The sequence below is a fragment of the Myodes glareolus genome, chromosome 6, assembly GCF_982192425.1.
Source record: "Myodes glareolus chromosome 6, mMyoGla1.1, whole genome shotgun sequence".
In the NCBI taxonomy this organism is placed as follows: domain Eukaryota; kingdom Metazoa; phylum Chordata; class Mammalia; order Rodentia; family Cricetidae; genus Myodes; species Myodes glareolus.
This window is the reverse complement of record NC_142031.1, coordinates 113,724,583-113,741,491: the sequence shown is the minus strand read 5'-3', so window position 1 is coordinate 113,741,491 and position 16,909 is coordinate 113,724,583. Positions and strand designations below refer to the sequence as shown.

Here is a 16,909-nt window from a genome sequence, read left to right as displayed (position 1 = left end):
TGTGTATTCAAGGCCAGCCTGGTCTACAGAGCTAGTTCCAGGACAGCCTGGGTTGTTAGGTGGAGAAACCTTGTCTCAAAAAAAAGAAAAGAAAAAAGAAAAAAAAAAAGAGTTCCGGGACAGAACCATAAGAATTGGGTTTGGGGTGGTGCAGCCAGAACCAGACCATGCTCTGGGTCTCAGAACTACAGCCTCACTCATGGCTGACTGCTCCCAGCCTGAGACCAGCGGGGGCTTGATGGTGCTGTCCAGCTGGTGGCTGTAGCAGCTATTTTTTTTTTCATTGCTGTGACAAAATACCAGACAAGAAGAATTAAATTATTTAATTAATAATAATTTTAAAAAATTATTGGGTCCATCGTTTTAAGGGGTCCATGTAGTCCATTGCAGCCGTGGGTGTGAGAAGTGACAGTCACACTGTGTCTGAAGTCAGAGAGCAGACAGAAGCGGAGGCTGGGGCTTGGCTCCCTTCGTCCTTTTTGAGTAGTCTGAGATAGCCCATGGGATGGTGCTGCTGCCCACATTGAGGTGGGTCTGCTCCCTTCACCTAGTCTAGCTAGTCCCTGTGGACGTGCCCAGCGGTCTGTCTCCTAGGCCACTCCAGGTCCTGCCGTCTGACAGAGTTGTCCATCACAGTACTGAATTAATCAGTAGGCATTATCTCTGCACACGAGAATCCCGGAGTCCATTTCTGAGTCATCGTCTCATCGATCATCCTGCATTTAGCTTTGATTAATGCTCACTAGGAAGCCATTATACTGTTAGTCCCGTTCTGCTGTCTGCTGTTTTGGTCATCTTTTCATGGCTCTGCTTGACTAACACAGTACAGCGATTATCCTCTTCATTCTCATACAATTAGGACAAAAAATGAAGCAGTGGACACTTTTTTTTTCTTTTACAATCTCTTTCTAAATTAAAAGTCTGTGGAAGTTGGTTTGGGGAAATACCGGTAATTTATGATTCCGTGAGAAACTTGGATTTGTGTAGTCAGCTATATTCAGAACTTTTAGAATATCTATTGTGCTGGTGAGGTGGCTTGGTAGGTAAGAGGGCTTACTGTCCAAACATTGGGACATGAGTTCAAATCCCTGGCACCCACACAAAAAGCCAGGTAAGACTGTATGTGCTTGTAACCCCAGCATCGGAAGGTGGAGACAGACAGATCCCAGTAGCTCTCAGGCTGTCTGTCTGTCCTAGCTGCAGTGGTGAGCTTTGGGTTCAGTAAGACACCCTGCGTCAAGGCAGTAAGGCAGAGAGTAGAGTCATAGGAGAAGACACCCCATATATCCTCCTAGGAAGACAGACAATTTCCCTATGGTCATTATTTCTGTGACACATACCCCAAATATCTCTCTCCAATAACATATTTTTTAAAGATTTATTTATTTATTTATTTATTATGTAGGCAGTGTTCTGCCTGCATGTATGCCTGCAGGCCAGAAGAGGGCACCAGATTTTATTTTTACCAGGTTGTGAGCCACCATGTGGTTGCTGGGAATTGAGCTCAGGACCTCTGGAAGAGCAGTCAGTGCTCTTAACCTCTGAGCCATCTCTCCAGCCCTCTGATAACACAATCTTAGAAAGGCATATACTGTCAACAAAGTTTCTTTGCTTGCATTCTGTCTAGCTTCACCAGCAATCCTTGGGGACAGGGCACATTCCTGTCACCAAGGTCATGTGGAGGGCGGGACAGCCTGCAGGAGTTCCCGCCTTCCCTTTGGGGCCCTGGGAGCCTTCGCCTGAAATCTTTTAAGCCTGCTTGTTGACACTTTTGTCTCTGACAGGATCAGCACAGGACCCCGTATTCTCACTTGCTCTTGGCCCAATTGATCTGCTCATTTTTCAGTGCTCATGATTTAGCCTGAGGTGACTTGTGTCTGACATTTATGGAAACTTGCTGAATGCCTGGATGTAAAGAAAAGCGAGTCATGCTTGCCACCCTAGACATTTTACAGTCTCAGGGAGAACCAGGCCTGTAAATGCCGTGGGCATGCAAGGGCTCCCACTGGGAGCACTAATGGACATGTCAGAACGGCAGCAATTAAGTGCGACTGGAAGGTGTTGCGGGAGGAAGTGCTCTTTGAGCTGATCTTTGAAGGTATGTTAGTGTCCTGAGGCTTCTGGAACAAGTCTGCAGTGAACAACAGAAATGGATTCTCCCACAGTTTGGAAGGTCACAGTCTGATGTAAGTTAGCAGCAGCCGGAAAGGCGGGAAGAGGATCTTTCCCAGACACACCCCTTTCTGTCTGTCTGCCTGCAGTCTCTCTCTCTCTCTCTCTCTCTCCCACTTCCCATTCTCTCTCTATGCTTCTGTTATGTTCTGGCAATCCTTGGTGTCCAGCACCATCTTCATGTTTCTCCCTCGGTCTCTTTTGACCCTTCTCTCTTTTATAAGGACATGTCATGGTCCCAAGTCTAGGATGATCTGGTCACAAGGTCCTTGCCTTGTGTAAGGATCTGACATCTGAAAATCCCTAACTATGAAACAACTGCATTCAGATATTTTAAGTGACCATTCTGAGAGCTGGGTGTCACTGTTCAGCCCACTGCCGAAAGGATGCAGTAGACCACAAACAGAAAAGCACCTAGTGTGTGCACAGGCACAGTGGGACTCCAGGGAAACACCTCTCCAAAGTCAACTTCCTGAAGACCATGCATTTCCTTTAGGATATACTGATAGGACTCCACAGCATGATACCAGGTAGGGTGGGAAGCAGGGGTTGTCACAGTAGAGGCAGACAGGTTCCCGCTAGACCCCTAGGAACTTGAATAAAATGGGGTCCACTGGATAGGCAGGATGGGGCTAGATGGGACAGGACGTCAAGTCCTTGAGTCCTTAGTATTAGGTCTTCAAATCAGTTTTAGAAAGAGGGATCTCATTTTCACGTATTCCCAGTTAGTGTATACCACGGTTTGCATTTAAACTTAGGTGTTGCACGGTGCTGGTGATATTAACTTTTAGGTCAAGCAGTGAGATGCTGCCTTCTGGTCTGTTCTTTAGCAGCACCGCTGGGCTGACTCACAGCTCAGAGAGTAGACAGTCTCTCTGCACTTGATGAGCCAATTCTTCAGGCACCAGTCAGAGTGTCTAGGCATGGTGTGCAGGATACAAAAGTGAGAGTGGAGAGTACCGTGTTGTTCCACGTAGAGAAGGAGGGAACTTGGTACACACAGCCCAGAAAGGGCCTAAGTCTGAACTTCTGGCTGTCTCAGAGATTTAAATGATGTGTTCTGAGCAAGCTGCTTTGGGTAGGTACGTTCTTTGTTTGGGCTGATTTTATTTATTTATTTTTCTGCTTAACTTCAAATTACTTATTTTCTCACCACCCCCAAATGCAATGTGGAACTTAACCGTGATGCAAACGATGGAAGTGACTCCTCTGAGAATCAGAAATCTGCCTAAGCTTTGTTCGCCTGCCTGCCTTTGCATCCAGGTGTTTCTGTGGTTGTGGGTTGTTCTCTGTATCCATGGTACTCTATCCTCCGTCCAGACCAATGGGCATTTTATCATTTGTCTTGCATCTTTACCATTTTGCTTGAGTCATTTTTAAAAACATTGTGGCTCTTCTTCAAAAGTCAGTCTACGTGTGAGAAAAGCATCAGACTTAGCCTAGTGGTGAGGCAACCTCCAAAGGCCCTCAGAAGCTGTCATAGCCAAGAGGCACCTGAGGAGACATGGCTGAGTGCAGTGTGGAATCCTGGATATGATCCTGTGAGAGAAACAAGACATGAGGGAAACTAAGGAAATCTGAGCAGTGTGAGGACATTGGTTAGTCACTGGCTCACTCTGTGGGTTCTTTACGTAAGAAGTGTACCGGCTCCCTGTGACCCAGAGGCTGCATACGTCTTTTCAGGGGGAGTCTGCCCACGCCTGGCTGTGATCGAGGAAGCGCAGAGTTCTAGCAAGGCCTCATTTCCCGATCAAGGTGGCTAGAGGCTGCAGTGGGAAGGCAGTTCTGGGAGGACCGTGGCAGGCAGAGCTGACTCAGGGCTGTGTGGCTCACGCAGGTGTATCAACAGAGACTGGGTACCCGAGCGGATAGGCCCAGCCTCTGATCAACGCTACATATGACTGTTGATAGCCTGGGAGAAGTAGGGCCAGATTACACAGACGCTTTGCCCAACTCCTCACCTCCTTAGAGAGACCACAACACAGAGAAGAAAATAAGGACACTGAGGAAGACGTCCCCAGCCAGGTGACAAATTTGGTGGGTCATCCACATTGGCTATTGTGTCCTTGGTGCGAGTGAGGAAAAACCCCAAGACAAGTCATCAAGACCCCCCAGGTTGTCTACCTGCCCTGCTTAGAAGGGTCAAGGTCATCAAACAGAAGGGAAGTCTGCACGGCTGGTGTGGAGGAAGGCAAGCAGGCACGGCGATTATGGGCTGTCACAGCTGGGCTCCTAAGCTAAAAGGGCGTGAGGGAAAAATAAAGAAATCCTAATGTTCTTCTTTCCTTCCGGTTTCTGTGAAAAACACCATGACCAAATCAACATGGAGAGGAACGGATTTCTTTGCCTTGCTCTTCCCAGATCACAAACCATCACTGAGGAAAGTCAGGAGAGAAACTTAAGCAGGAACCCTTTAGGAACACTGCTTACTGGCACCCTCACAGGCCCATGCCTAGCTAGAGTCTGTATATGGTCCCAGGGATGGTGCTGCCCGCAGTGGGCGGGGTCCTCCTCCATCAGTAACAATCAAGACAGCTTTTCTCAGACATGCCCATAGCCCTGTCTGGCTGGGCAATTCCTCAGCTGAGGCTTTCCTGTCAGATGACTCTGGGCTGTGTCAAGTGGACAAGTAAAGCTAATGAGAACACCTAGTCAGTGAAAGCTGAGAATCCTGTGTTGGGTTGGTTTATTATTTGTGACAGTTGTGCTGAGTGTGGGATGATGAATCTCAACTGTCTGCTCCTGTGGGTGGGGAGGCACCTAGGAGATTGGTGCACACACCTCCAGGTTTGTCTGAGGTTGTTTCCAGAGAGAATTAACTGAGAAGAAAAGGTTCTTCCCGAATGTTGTGGCTAGTACCATTCCTAAGCTGGGCCCAGAGGGAATGAAAGGGAAAGTCTGCACAGGCCTGCTCTCTGGCTGCCCGGAGTTAAAGTGTTGTGCTTCACATGGGTGTGCTGCATCACAGAACACATAGGCCGCCTCCCGTGTACTATGCTCCAAAACTGAGCCAGAACACATCCTTGGTCCTTTCAGCTCAGCCTTTCGCCGCAGTGACACAACCGTAACTAATAGCGACGAGACTGGAGAGGTGCCTCGGAAGTTATGAGCTCTGGGTGTGCTTCCAGAGGACCCAGGTTCAGTTCCCTGCACCCACACAAGGCCACACCCCACCACCTGTGACAACTCCAGCTCTAGTGAATCCAACACCCTCTTCTGCCCTCAAAAAACACTGCGCTCATGCACACACCACATACACACACTCACACACTCACATACTCACATAAATAAAACTTTAAAACATTTTTTAAAGTAACTGACACTGGAGATGAGCGCCAGAGAAGCTGGGCTGTCCATCCCGACACTGTTTTCCACGCCTCTGGAACAGTGCTGTGGAGGATAGGAACGTGTTGGCGATGCCAGCTGGGAAACTCTGCAGCTCAGTAGCCTTTTCTGCTGGGAGCTCAGAACACCAGAAGGCCGGTAGGAATCGGATCCTAGACCATATTACGTTCCAGTGAAGAACTTGTCTCTGCCTTTCTATGCTCTGAAGACTGGAAGCCCGAAGGAGGAAATTTTGTCAAGGCAGCACAGTGTTCAGCTGTGGCACAGCTGCTCTTCGCCAATTTTATAATCAAAATTTGAGCAAAAACCAGAGCAGAAATTTGAATGACTCTCAGCCTGCCCAGAAGAGGCATTTTCATAAAGGCGGAGTCAAGGAATGTGTAGCAGCTTTGCAGCCCTGACTGCACTAGAACTTGCTCACTTGTAGAGCAGACTGGCCTTGATTTCACAGAGGTCACCTGCCTCTGTCTCGGTGCGCTGGGATCAGAGCTGCACCCCCAGCTTGCTTTTGCAAGTTGAGTTTGCCTCGAGCCTGGGAAGAGACTTGGGCTTTAATTAATTTGAGCCTTTTAGAGGTCAGCGGTGGAATGTCTTGGCTTTAGGAGGAGTGTTTATGTGTCCAATTGGCAAGAGGTATTCTTACGATAATTCATCTTAGTTTAATTTTTATTTATTGTGTGTGCATGAAGTGGAGCAAGGAACACATACCTTGTGTGTGTGTAGATCAGAGAACTTTGAGGGCTTGGTTCTCTTCTTCCACCTTTATGTGGGTTCCAGGCATCAAGTTCAGGTAATTGGGCTTTGGTGGCACACTCCTTGGCTGTTGAGCCCTGTGACTGTTGTCAACTTTCACTAGCCATGGAACACCTGAATTAATGTAGCACACCCCACCCAGTGTGTCTGTGTGGGCATTTCTGGAAAGGGTTAACCAAGAGGATGGACCTGCTCTGAATGTAAGAACCAGTGAATCAAAGGAGAAAGGGACTGGCTGGAGAGATGGCTCAGCCATTAAGAGCTCGTGTTGCTCTTCCAGAGGACCCCAGTTCAGTTGCTAGTACCCACATTGGACAGCTCACAACTGCCTGCATCCAGCTCCAGGAGATCTGATGCCCTCTTCTGGCTTCTATGAGCACCTGCACACATGTGGCATACACTCAACACGGATGCACATATACATTTTTTTAATCAAGAGGAATTAAGGAATTAGGATAGTTATGTTCAAAATATGTTTAACACAAAATTTACAGATTTTTTTTTAAAAAAATCAAGTTTGAACAATCCTGTGTTGTTGGGGTTTCTGTCCTGCCCGGTTCCCATAATCATTAAGTCCCAGAGAAATCACACGGAGGTCTATGTTAGTTATAAACTGGCCCTTAGCTCAGGCTTCTTATTAACTCTTATAACTTACATTAGCCCATTATTCTTGTCTATGCTAGCCACGTGGCTCAGTACCTTATTCAGCAAGGCAGTCACATCTTACTTCTTCTGTGGCTGCCAACCAAGCTTTCTTCTTCCCAGAATTCTCCTGTTCTCGTCACCTGCCTCTACTTCCTGCCTGGCTACTGGCCAATCAGCGTTTATTTAAAATATAATTGACAGGATACCGAGCATTGTCCCACAGCAATCAGAGCAGGTTCTGAAGAGAGCCGGTGCCAGTGGTGATGGGTGGCAGAAGTGGATCAGAACTGCTGCTCTGAGGACCAGCCTTCAGCAGTCAGGGTTTGAGGGGAGCCACAGAGTCGAGGGGCATCGCTCAGTTTGACTTTTTTTTTTAATAAATAATTTATGTGGAATATTTTAAAACAAATTCTAGTAAGCATTTCATGCTATACTGTTGTCTCAATGTCAAAGCATGACAGTTTTCTATGCAAGAGGGAGCTTCCAAATAGTGGTCTTTATTTTTACATGAATTTCAAAGAACCGGAAGTGGGGGAAATTTTGTATTGTTTACATTCCTAGGTTTTTTTTCCTCCATCCAATCAATATAAGAAATCAATATCAATCTTTTCTTGAACTTTTTCTGCTTTAGAAACATTTTAACTAGTTTATTTGTAAATTGAGGTATTTGTACATTTTGTTTTAATGCTAAGACTCTAACTGTGGAAACTGAAACAATTTAATACGTATTAAAGTAAATATTCAGCTACCCGTAACTCAATGGATGTTTTTATTTTTTAATTATTTTTTAAATTTGCATATCAGTCCCAGTTCTCCTTCCCTCTCCTCATCCTGCTCCCTCACCTTCCCCCCCGACCCCGTCATCCTTTCCCATCACCTCATTGAGGCCTGACCGAGGCCCTCCCCCTTGTGTCTATCTCTCCATAGGAAATGGGCTTCAAAAAGCCATTGTATGTACTAGGGATAGATCCTGGACCCACTGCCAGTGGCCTCATAAACTGCCCAATTCACTCACTGTCACCTGCATTCAGGGGGTCTAGTTCGGTCCTGTGCAGGTTCCTCAGCAGTCAGTCCAGAGACCGTGAGCTCTCACTGGCTTGGGTCAGTTGTCTCTGTGGGTTACCCCATCATGGTCTTGACCCCGTTGCTCATATTATATCTCTCCTGCCTCTCTTTGACTGGACTCCGGGAGCTTGGCCTACTGTTTAGTTGTGGATCTCTGCATCTGCTTCCATCAGTTACTAGATGAAGGTTTGACGGTACGGTAGTCCTCAATGTGATTACAGGAAGGCCAGGTCAGTCAGTCCCCCTCTCCACTATTGCTTAGGGTTCTATCTGGAACCGTCCTTGTGTATTCTTGGGAATTCCGTAGTGCCAAGTTTCACACTAACCCCATAACGGTTCCCTCTATCAAGATAATTCTTGCCTTGCTCTCCCTCTCTGTCCGTTTGACTTTTCTATCTGAGGGGGTAAACTTAACTCTCTGGGGCTGGTAAGGGGGGAAATGTAACTCTGGGGCTGGTGAGAAAAGGAAAAGCATACACACACACACAATTTCAGGGTCTCTCATCACTCTCTTCTCTTTTGTTTCTTACCTCTATTCAGATATATCCCTTCGGTGTGTCCTAACAGATTATATACCCCAGCAAAATCTTTCAAGCACTGTAAGAATTACAATGTGGCTACAATCTATTTTTTAAATGAATAAATACAATGAATACCAATGAAAACCGTTTTCCTTATGTCTTACGTGATTAAACATTTTACATACTAGAGGTGAAAAACAAATATGCAAGAACCCCCATGCATTCATGTCCAAGCAGCTTGCTATAGATTAACAGAGGATAAGCCGGCAAGGTATTTTTCTCAGTGTTTTTACTGGCAGAGCAGCATTTTGTGGTTACAAAGAAAGGATCAATCGATTTATTATTTATCTCAAAAGGTAATTTATAAAAATCTTAAAAGAATCACAAATCTAAATTTTTATATATGAAAAACAATCAGCTCTAGTTTAAGTCCTCAGGGTGCAGACCCACTCACCCACAGTCTCGCTGTCTCAGGAAGCTGAGGACAGAAATGGGTACAAAGAATTACTCATCACTTTTGGTCACCTACCCATCTATAGCAAGAAAGGCTTGTCAGCTAATGATAACCGGGCCATCTTTGTTCTTACTTCTTGACCTCAGTAAGTCCCTCACCCAACCATTAGAAATGTGCCTTTCTAAACTTTAAATTGTTCCCCAAGATTTTCTACCTTAAAGCCATTAGCCGGAACACTCTAACCTAACCTTACTAACAAGTCTACATGTCTAAATTCTTTCTAAGGGTGGTGGTTGAATCATTCATCTGCTCCAACAGCAGTGCTTGGAAAAAGCCAATCATTGTTATTTTAAGTACCAGTAACACTACCCAATGAGGGGCTAGAAACACCGAGAGTTTTCACAGAACCCATGAGGGGCCAAGGCCACAATTAGAGCTGTGCTCCAAAGAAGCATGGTATCCTCAGGACACAGTCCTCGGGGCTCTGCCTCTCCAAGGCTCGCGCAGACATGGCTTTGCCAGGAGCTGCAGTGCTGCCTGTTAGTCCCCTCGCGTGGCCCCGACACAGAACCTTCCTGGCTTCCGTCCTGGCACTTTCAATGTTGCTGTTCTTCCTGGGCGGGGCCCCATTTTTGTGGTAGATAAATATTTCAAGAAAAGATAGCAACACACTGACTCACTTCTCCACGCTCTCAGCCATCACCAGTTTTGAGCCCTCATAAACCCACACCTTGTTCTTGGTGGTGTGCTTGATAGTGTGAGGACAGCAGACACAGTCACTGTATTGTTCCCTGTGGAGGGCCGCAGCCCCAGCCTGTGACACAGGTAACTGTGGGGGGACAGATGACGGTGGCTGACATATGCAGTCCTTTTTCTCTAACCCCTGTTCTCCCATTTCACCATCTCTACCCACAGGCATTTGGTAGTAAAAAAAAAAAAACTACAGGTAATGCCCTGGGAATAACCCTTGACCCCTGAGGCATGGGCGCTGTCTCCTGCAGGAAGTCAGATCTATACACTGCCTCTGAGAGCATTCCCCGTCACATCTGTGCCTCCAGTTATGTCGAACTGTGACCTGCTCACGGGTGCAGCCTTATTTTGAGGGTTTTTCTCTATTCCTTCCCTGTCTCGATTACCCCTTGGTCTTAGAGTCAGCTTTGGGAAGAACCTGCAGCAAGCCGTATGCTGTAGGTGTTTGTAGACTGGGTTAATTAATCCATTACTCGAGTAAGAGTCTGCTCATTCAGAGAAATTGGCCAGGAAGGAAAATAGAGTTTAGAATGCACAATCAGTGTTAACAAGATAGAAAGTGAAAGTTGGTGAGAAAAATAGACGAGTGCTTTCAGAGACAGCAGCCGTGGAGACTTCCTGCCTGCCCAGCTCAGAGGCAGGGTAGGGATGGAGCACCCACTGTGTGAGCTTATGGGCTGTCACATTAGCTTTGAGGAAAGAGGATGAAACCTCTCATTGTCCGTGTGTCTCTACAGCTACACTGGGCCCTGCCTGCTCACTGGAGGCAGCAAGGGGTAGTGATGGGGCAAGGGAAGTGGCAGTTAGCCAGAGGAGAAATGCCACAGGAGATGTGCTAATTTTTAAAATAAGATTTTTTTTTATTTTGTGTGTATGAGTGTTTGCACATATGTAAATACACTACATGGATGCAGTGCCTGCAGATGTCAAGCAAGAGTGTCAGATCTCCAAGAGTTAAAAATGGTTGTGAGCTACCATTTGGGTCCTAGGAACCAAACCCAGGTCCTCTGCAAGAGCAATGGGCGTTCTTAACTGCTCAGAGCCTGAAGGCAAGCCTGCTTGCTATTCCAGACATTAGCTCTGTCCAGGACACCCACTCCGCGCCCAGAAGAAGCACAGTGGGAACCATAGAGGAGGATGCTCACTAACTGGCTTGCAGGATTGCTTCTGCTCAGCTATCTCACTTAAATAGCTCAAGACCTAGGAATGGTGCTTTATTTGTGACTTTGCTATACAAATAAAAGATATGGGACTTTTCCAAGTAGGCTCTTTACTTTTTCCTAAGTAGAAAATCATATCATATGCAAATAAATTGGGGGATTTCTTTTCAGTCTGTAGACTGGCCCCCCCACCACACCTTGTTCTATTATATTGACCAAAACTTCCAGAGCTCTCCTGAACAGAAGTAGCAGGAGTGGATACCCTGTTCTCATCAAGTATTAGCAGTGAGTCTTCCGCATGCCCCTTCTCTGCCGACTGAAAGGGGAGTTGTTTATTATAACTAACCCATTGCTCTTTCCTTTCAGCAGAAGACTCAGAAAGTGGCGTTTATATGCGATTCATGAGGTCACACAAATGTTATGACATCGTTCCAACCAGTTCAAAGCTTGTTGTCTTCGACACTACGTTGCAAGTGAGTATATCCGGCCTCCATGAACTTCTGGTAGCTTCTTGGGGCAGCTGCTTGCATGGATCCAATCCAGCAATAGCAGCCAGTCTTGGCTGAGCTCTTCCCACAAATCAGACCTTGGGCTGAGGTTTCATCTGTATCCCCAGGGTAACTGCGTAAGGAACAGGCTATTGCTAGGCTCATTGTACTGATACAGAAACTGAATTCTAGCTAAACGTAAATCAAAATTTAATCTACAGATTCCTCATCCCCTAGCTAGTGTGGTAGCTGTGAATTTGAACCCAGGCTCGTGTGCTGTGGGTTGGAGCCTAAGCCAGTGTGTACTGAATTGCCCCCCCCACTGGTGACTGATTGTCTTTATTGGTTATTAAATAAATTTATGGTTAATATTAGGAAAGATGTTGAGGTGTATAATTTCTTGCAAAAGAACTTTATTGGTCTGTTCCAGTAGGAAATTAGAACCTGATTATTTTTCTATTAAAATTGTGTTTATTGCTTACTTTTCGCCACTATGGCTAATAATTTTATATGAAAGTTATAATTTATATGTTCTAAGTATATGTTCTATATTTATATGTTCAGTGTAATAATCAAGTTACATTCAGTGTATAAGATGTATATATATAATATATACGTGCACATATATGGATGCACACAGATACACCACATCACCAAGTAAGATTGTCTTCACTTGTGTTCCAAGAAGTAGATACTGAGCCAAGAACTGTGAACAAGTGGCTTGTGACGAATGTGCTGTCAGGAAAAACCCCAAAGGTATGGGAAGAGAAACAACCCCAAGAAGCCAGCAAGGGTGTGATTTCAACAACGACCTGTGGGGGGCAGCCACGGCCTGAACCCTTGATGGAACCCTGAGCTCCCTGAGTTTATCCTCAGCCTCTTTTATTCTGCATCCAGCGCTTACACTTTAGAGGAAACACCAGACCCTTGGAGCCACTCTTCCTGCTTTCCGTCCCTGCCACATTGTACCAACAGGAAGACAGAAGTGATTTTTGCTTTTGCTTAATTGCATTGCCAACTTTTTCTTTTGTAAATTTATAGAAATACAATTGGTTTTATAAGTGGGCTTTAAGGCCTGGCAGCTGGTAGATTCTCATTGAACCAGGTCCTTTTACACACATAAGATTCTTTGATTCTTAGTCATAGGACAGAAAGCAAACTCATGATTATAATAGGGAAGGTGGGTCTTTAAAAAGTCATTCTAAGAAGTGTCTCTACAGCTATTGCTACAAATTTCAGTATTTAAATAACTAGACATTCTTCAGGGGGCTGGTGGTGGTGGCACACGCCTTTAATTCCAGCACTCAGAAGGCAGAGGCAAGTGGATCTCTGTGAGTTCAAGGCCAGCCTGATCTACCAAGCAAGGCCAGGGCAGCCAGGGCTACACAGAGAATCCCTGTCTCGAAAAGCCAAAAACAAACAAACATACAAACAAAAAAGGATTAAAAAGCTAGACATCCTGAGTCCCCAAAATAAACTGCTGGCCGAGCCCCTTACCCCCCTCACGTCTGCCTCCCCCACACTCCCTTTTAGGAGCAGCAGCTCTTGACCCCTCACATTTCCATGAGCAGACACAAGAGCCAGTCTGCTGTTTACCTAGATTTTATTGTGCCCTGGGGTTGACGTTCTTTGGAATTAAGAATTTAGCCAGGATGAGTAATCTGAGAAAAATGTAATGCTTTCCGGATGCCCAAGGTCAATAATTCAGTAATATAATTTCTGCAGTTAATCAAAGCCATGTGTATATCCCGTCCCAGAAGGCATTTATCCTGCGAGTCTCCGAGCTTGGAGGGAGCTGGAATTTATGACCAAGGAGACAGCATGTTGGCAGTGGTTAGAGCAGAGGGAAGATGTTCTTGAAGTTCTTGACTAACTACAGCAGCTTTCCTTGACACGCCCATGAGAGCGAAAAGAAGGGGGGGGGGGCTGTCTGCCCATTCCCGGAGGCCTGTTGGGTGAATGACTTCTAAAGTGGACACATCACAGAATTCTGTAATGCGGCCATTAAGAAGAGCGAGGTGTAGTAGTACAGGCCTAGATTCCCAGCACTTTGGGAGATAGAGGCAGGAGGATCAAAAGTTTAAGGTCATCCTCAGCTACTTAGTAAGTTAGAGGCTAACCTGGGCTACTTGAGAAAAGAGGAGTGTAGCCTACAGTTCATAAAGAGTCAGAGGTTATAATTAATATAAATAATAATTCATATTAATTATGAAAGGTCAACCTTAGCTTAAGCTTCTTTCTAACTAGCTCTTAAAACTTAACTCAGTTCTCTTAATTTATCTTCTGCTTCATGGCTTTATTACCTCATCTTCTGACTGCCCATTCTGCTTGCTCCGTGTCGCTTGGCATCTCTGCCCTCTTCTTCCCAGCATCCTCTCTGTACGGACATCCTGCCTAGCTATTGGCCGCTCAGCTTTTTATTAAACCAATCAGAGTGACACATTTTCACAGTGTACAAAAAGATTATTTCACAACAGAGGAGAGACGAGGAAGAAGTTTGTTGAAAAACTATGTTTTGTTCTGTTTTTAAAAGGGAGATACCGAACAGCATGTGTAATAACCACAGTTCTCAGAGATTCTGGCTCTGGTAAGCCAAAGTCAGCCATTTCCAAGGAGACTTCAAGGCCAGAGGATAGCACTGGCGAGCAAGAGCAGAGTGGAACTGGGACGCTGTGCCCCTGAAACAAAGGAGGAAGAACGTTCTTGCTTAAGGCTTTCCAGCTTGGGTCTCTTAAGGCCCACTCGACCACCTACAAACCCCCTAACTTTAATACTGTCATTATCTGAAGGCTCCAAGTCTCCCCTTTCCATCTCTCAGGCCTGAAGAAGCAGAAATCAAATACTGGTATGGGATAGTGCCCACTGAGGATTCTCATCACCAGCACACAATGGAGTGGTCCGTCATACTGCCCATGGCCATTGTGAGACATATCCACAGGCCAACCATTTTCACTGCCAGCACTCCTGACAGAGCAAGACACTGCAGACCTTGGTGTCTCCTCAGGGAAGGCAAACACTGTCTCCACCTAACAGTAGAGTGCCACCATGCACACCAGCAGCGAGCTCAGGGGTCGGGGAATGCTGAGGTCGAGCTGCATGGCCTTTCGACATCTCATGGTTAGTTGCTAAGTCTCCATCAGGGCCCAGCAATGAGCCGTGAATGATTTCCCAAGTGGAAAGAATTGTCTTAGGGGATGGCTGCAACAGGATGTTTTCCTGGTGTGGATTTCGTATTGATGGAAGCATTGTGCAGCGTTCTGAGCATTGGCCTTGCTGTGTCATAGGCCCAGCAGAAGAACAGCTGGACTTGCTACTCAGGCTAAAATCCCAGTGAACATTGCTTTTAGAGCCCCTCAGAGCAAGTGCCATCATAACACACGGAAATGTCTACCTGTGGCCTACAGAAGACCCCCTCAGAGTTCTGTGGTGTCAGGTAGCGTCCTTCCAAAAGGACATCAACCTCTGTGCGTCCCACGGGATGCTCTCCTTGTGTGATTTCCTAAGCTGATAGCCAGAAATTCCAGAAACTTCCTATTCGGCTGAAGTCACCAAGCCGCGGGCGAGCTTCTGCACAGTGTTAGGATCACACATTCTAGAACAGAGGAGACAGCCACAGCCCAAGCCTTCATCCCCACTGTACTTTTGATGACCTAAGCGTAAGCTGACATGCTTCCTGTCAGCTTGAATCCGGGACCCCCACCCTCACTAGAGTACTGGAGTGGTATTTTATGGTCAGGACCAATGTCCAGTTCCTCACGTCCCTGTTTGTAAGTCCCATGGGGCAGGTGCCACGCGGGAAACTGTATGTTAAAATGGCATGACCACTGCTCAGTGCTGTAAGTGAGCTGACCCAGGCTAGAAACAGCTGAAGGACAGGATCCTCATTATTTGATGACCCAAGTCAGGCTTTTGACCACTAGAGTTCTTGTTAAGAAACTAAAATGAGAAAGTTGGGTCAGTTTCATTTCTGGGGACACTAATCAGGGAGCTGTCACCAAAGATCCCTGTGGAGGCAGATCATTCTAACTCCCCCTCCTCCCTGGCTGCCCTTGATAGGTTCCTGCACGGGCCCTCTGCTGCCTGGGAATACCAGTCCCATGGAAACCAGACACTGTCTGCAGAGTGGGACAGCACTGCCCCCAGTTAAGGCACAGGCATTCTTCTATAGCTCGAAGAGAGTGTCCTGGGCGCCAGACATGCAGATTACCCTCGAGGTGTCAGCCAGTGTTCCTGTCTTAATTGTTCTGTAGAAGTAGCAGTATCAGAACCTCCCTTCACATGGCCTTAACGTGCCCTGAGTTTAGCCACCAAGGCTAGAGCCTCTCCTAGCTGCACAGGCCAAGCATTAAATGAGTCCACCGGTAGCAATCCGCTCCACTGGTTGAGTGTTAAATTGCTTTTTGGCCTGTTCTCACACATTTTTTCCACGTTTCTGCAGATGTAAGATAGCAAGATGTTACAGTTCTTTCTGTGTGTATGCTATTCCCAGCTGTGGGGCATGGTGAAACCTGTCCCCAGCAAAAAGGTGGCAAGGCTGACCAGGACTGTCTTGAGAAGAGGGAAGCCTGTGTCGTGTTCACCCAAGAAAGCTTGTGACAGGATTCCCAGCAAAGGAAGATGACTCTTGCACAGTGGTAAGCCAGCCGTGAGAGACCAAGAGAAAAGCCAAGATTCCAGAATGCAGTGGTCAAACCTGTAGTCCCAGCACTTAGGAGACAGAGGCAGGAGAATTGTTGTAAGTTCAGTCCAGCCTGGTCTACATGGCAAGACCATCTCTTCTCAGGGGAAATGATTGTGAGCTGGAAAGGGTGAAATGAGTAACAATTAGAGGAAAATCATTTAGAGACTGTAAAATGTTGTCTCTGAACAAATCTGAGTCTGATTCCTGCCCGGATGTGTTGTCTGAGTTTCTGTCCTGCCCGGTTTCCACAAGTGTTAAGTCCCAAAGAAATCACACAGAGGTCTACATTAACTATAAACTGATTGGCCCATTAGCTCAGGCTTCTTATTAACTCTCATAAATGTATATTAGCCCATTATTCTTGTCTGTGTTATCCACATGGCTCAGTACCTTTTTCAGCAAGGCAGTCACATTTTCTTCAATGGCTGGGTCACAATTGCAGAAGAATGGGCTTCCTTCCTTCCAGAATTCTCCTGTTCTCCTTGACCCGCTTGTACTTCCTGCCTTGCTACTGGCCAATCAGCATTTATTTAAAATATAATTGACAGAATACAGACCGTGGTCCCACACCACAGATGATCACATCCTGATACAGTAAGAGAGGGTAGAGATCACCAGACCCTTTGTGATGTTGGAGGCCATGTGGAGAACAGACCCGATAACAAGGAAAGGAAAAGGAGTGGACTCCCCCAGCAGCGTGAATGGAGCCTCTCATGCGTTCATGGCACATCCATGCACGCACACACACAAAAAAAAACAGTGCTTGAGCCAAGTGTGGTTTGTGCATGCTTGTGATTCCAGCACTTGCCAGGTTGAGACAGGAGGATCAGAAGTTCAAGATGAGCCAGGACTTCAAAACCCTGGCTTTAACACAA

General features: G+C 46.3%; 1 protein-coding gene across 8 annotated transcripts in view; it reads left to right on the top strand.

Annotated features, from left to right (window-relative positions):
• Positions 1 to 16,909, top strand: part of Prkag2 (protein kinase AMP-activated non-catalytic subunit gamma 2) — a 266,876-nt gene that overhangs the window by 226,791 nt on the left and 23,176 nt on the right. For 6 of the 8 annotated variants that reach the window (XM_048440227.3, XM_048440223.3, XM_048440222.3 and 3 more), the window contains one exon: positions 11,232 to 11,338. In XM_048440227.3, coding sequence (XP_048296184.1) covers positions 11,232 to 11,338 — 107 coding nt within the window. The remainder of the gene's footprint in view (positions 1 to 11,231; positions 11,339 to 16,909) is intronic. The other 2 variants (XM_048440225.3, XM_048440224.3) reach the window with 1 other exon arrangement.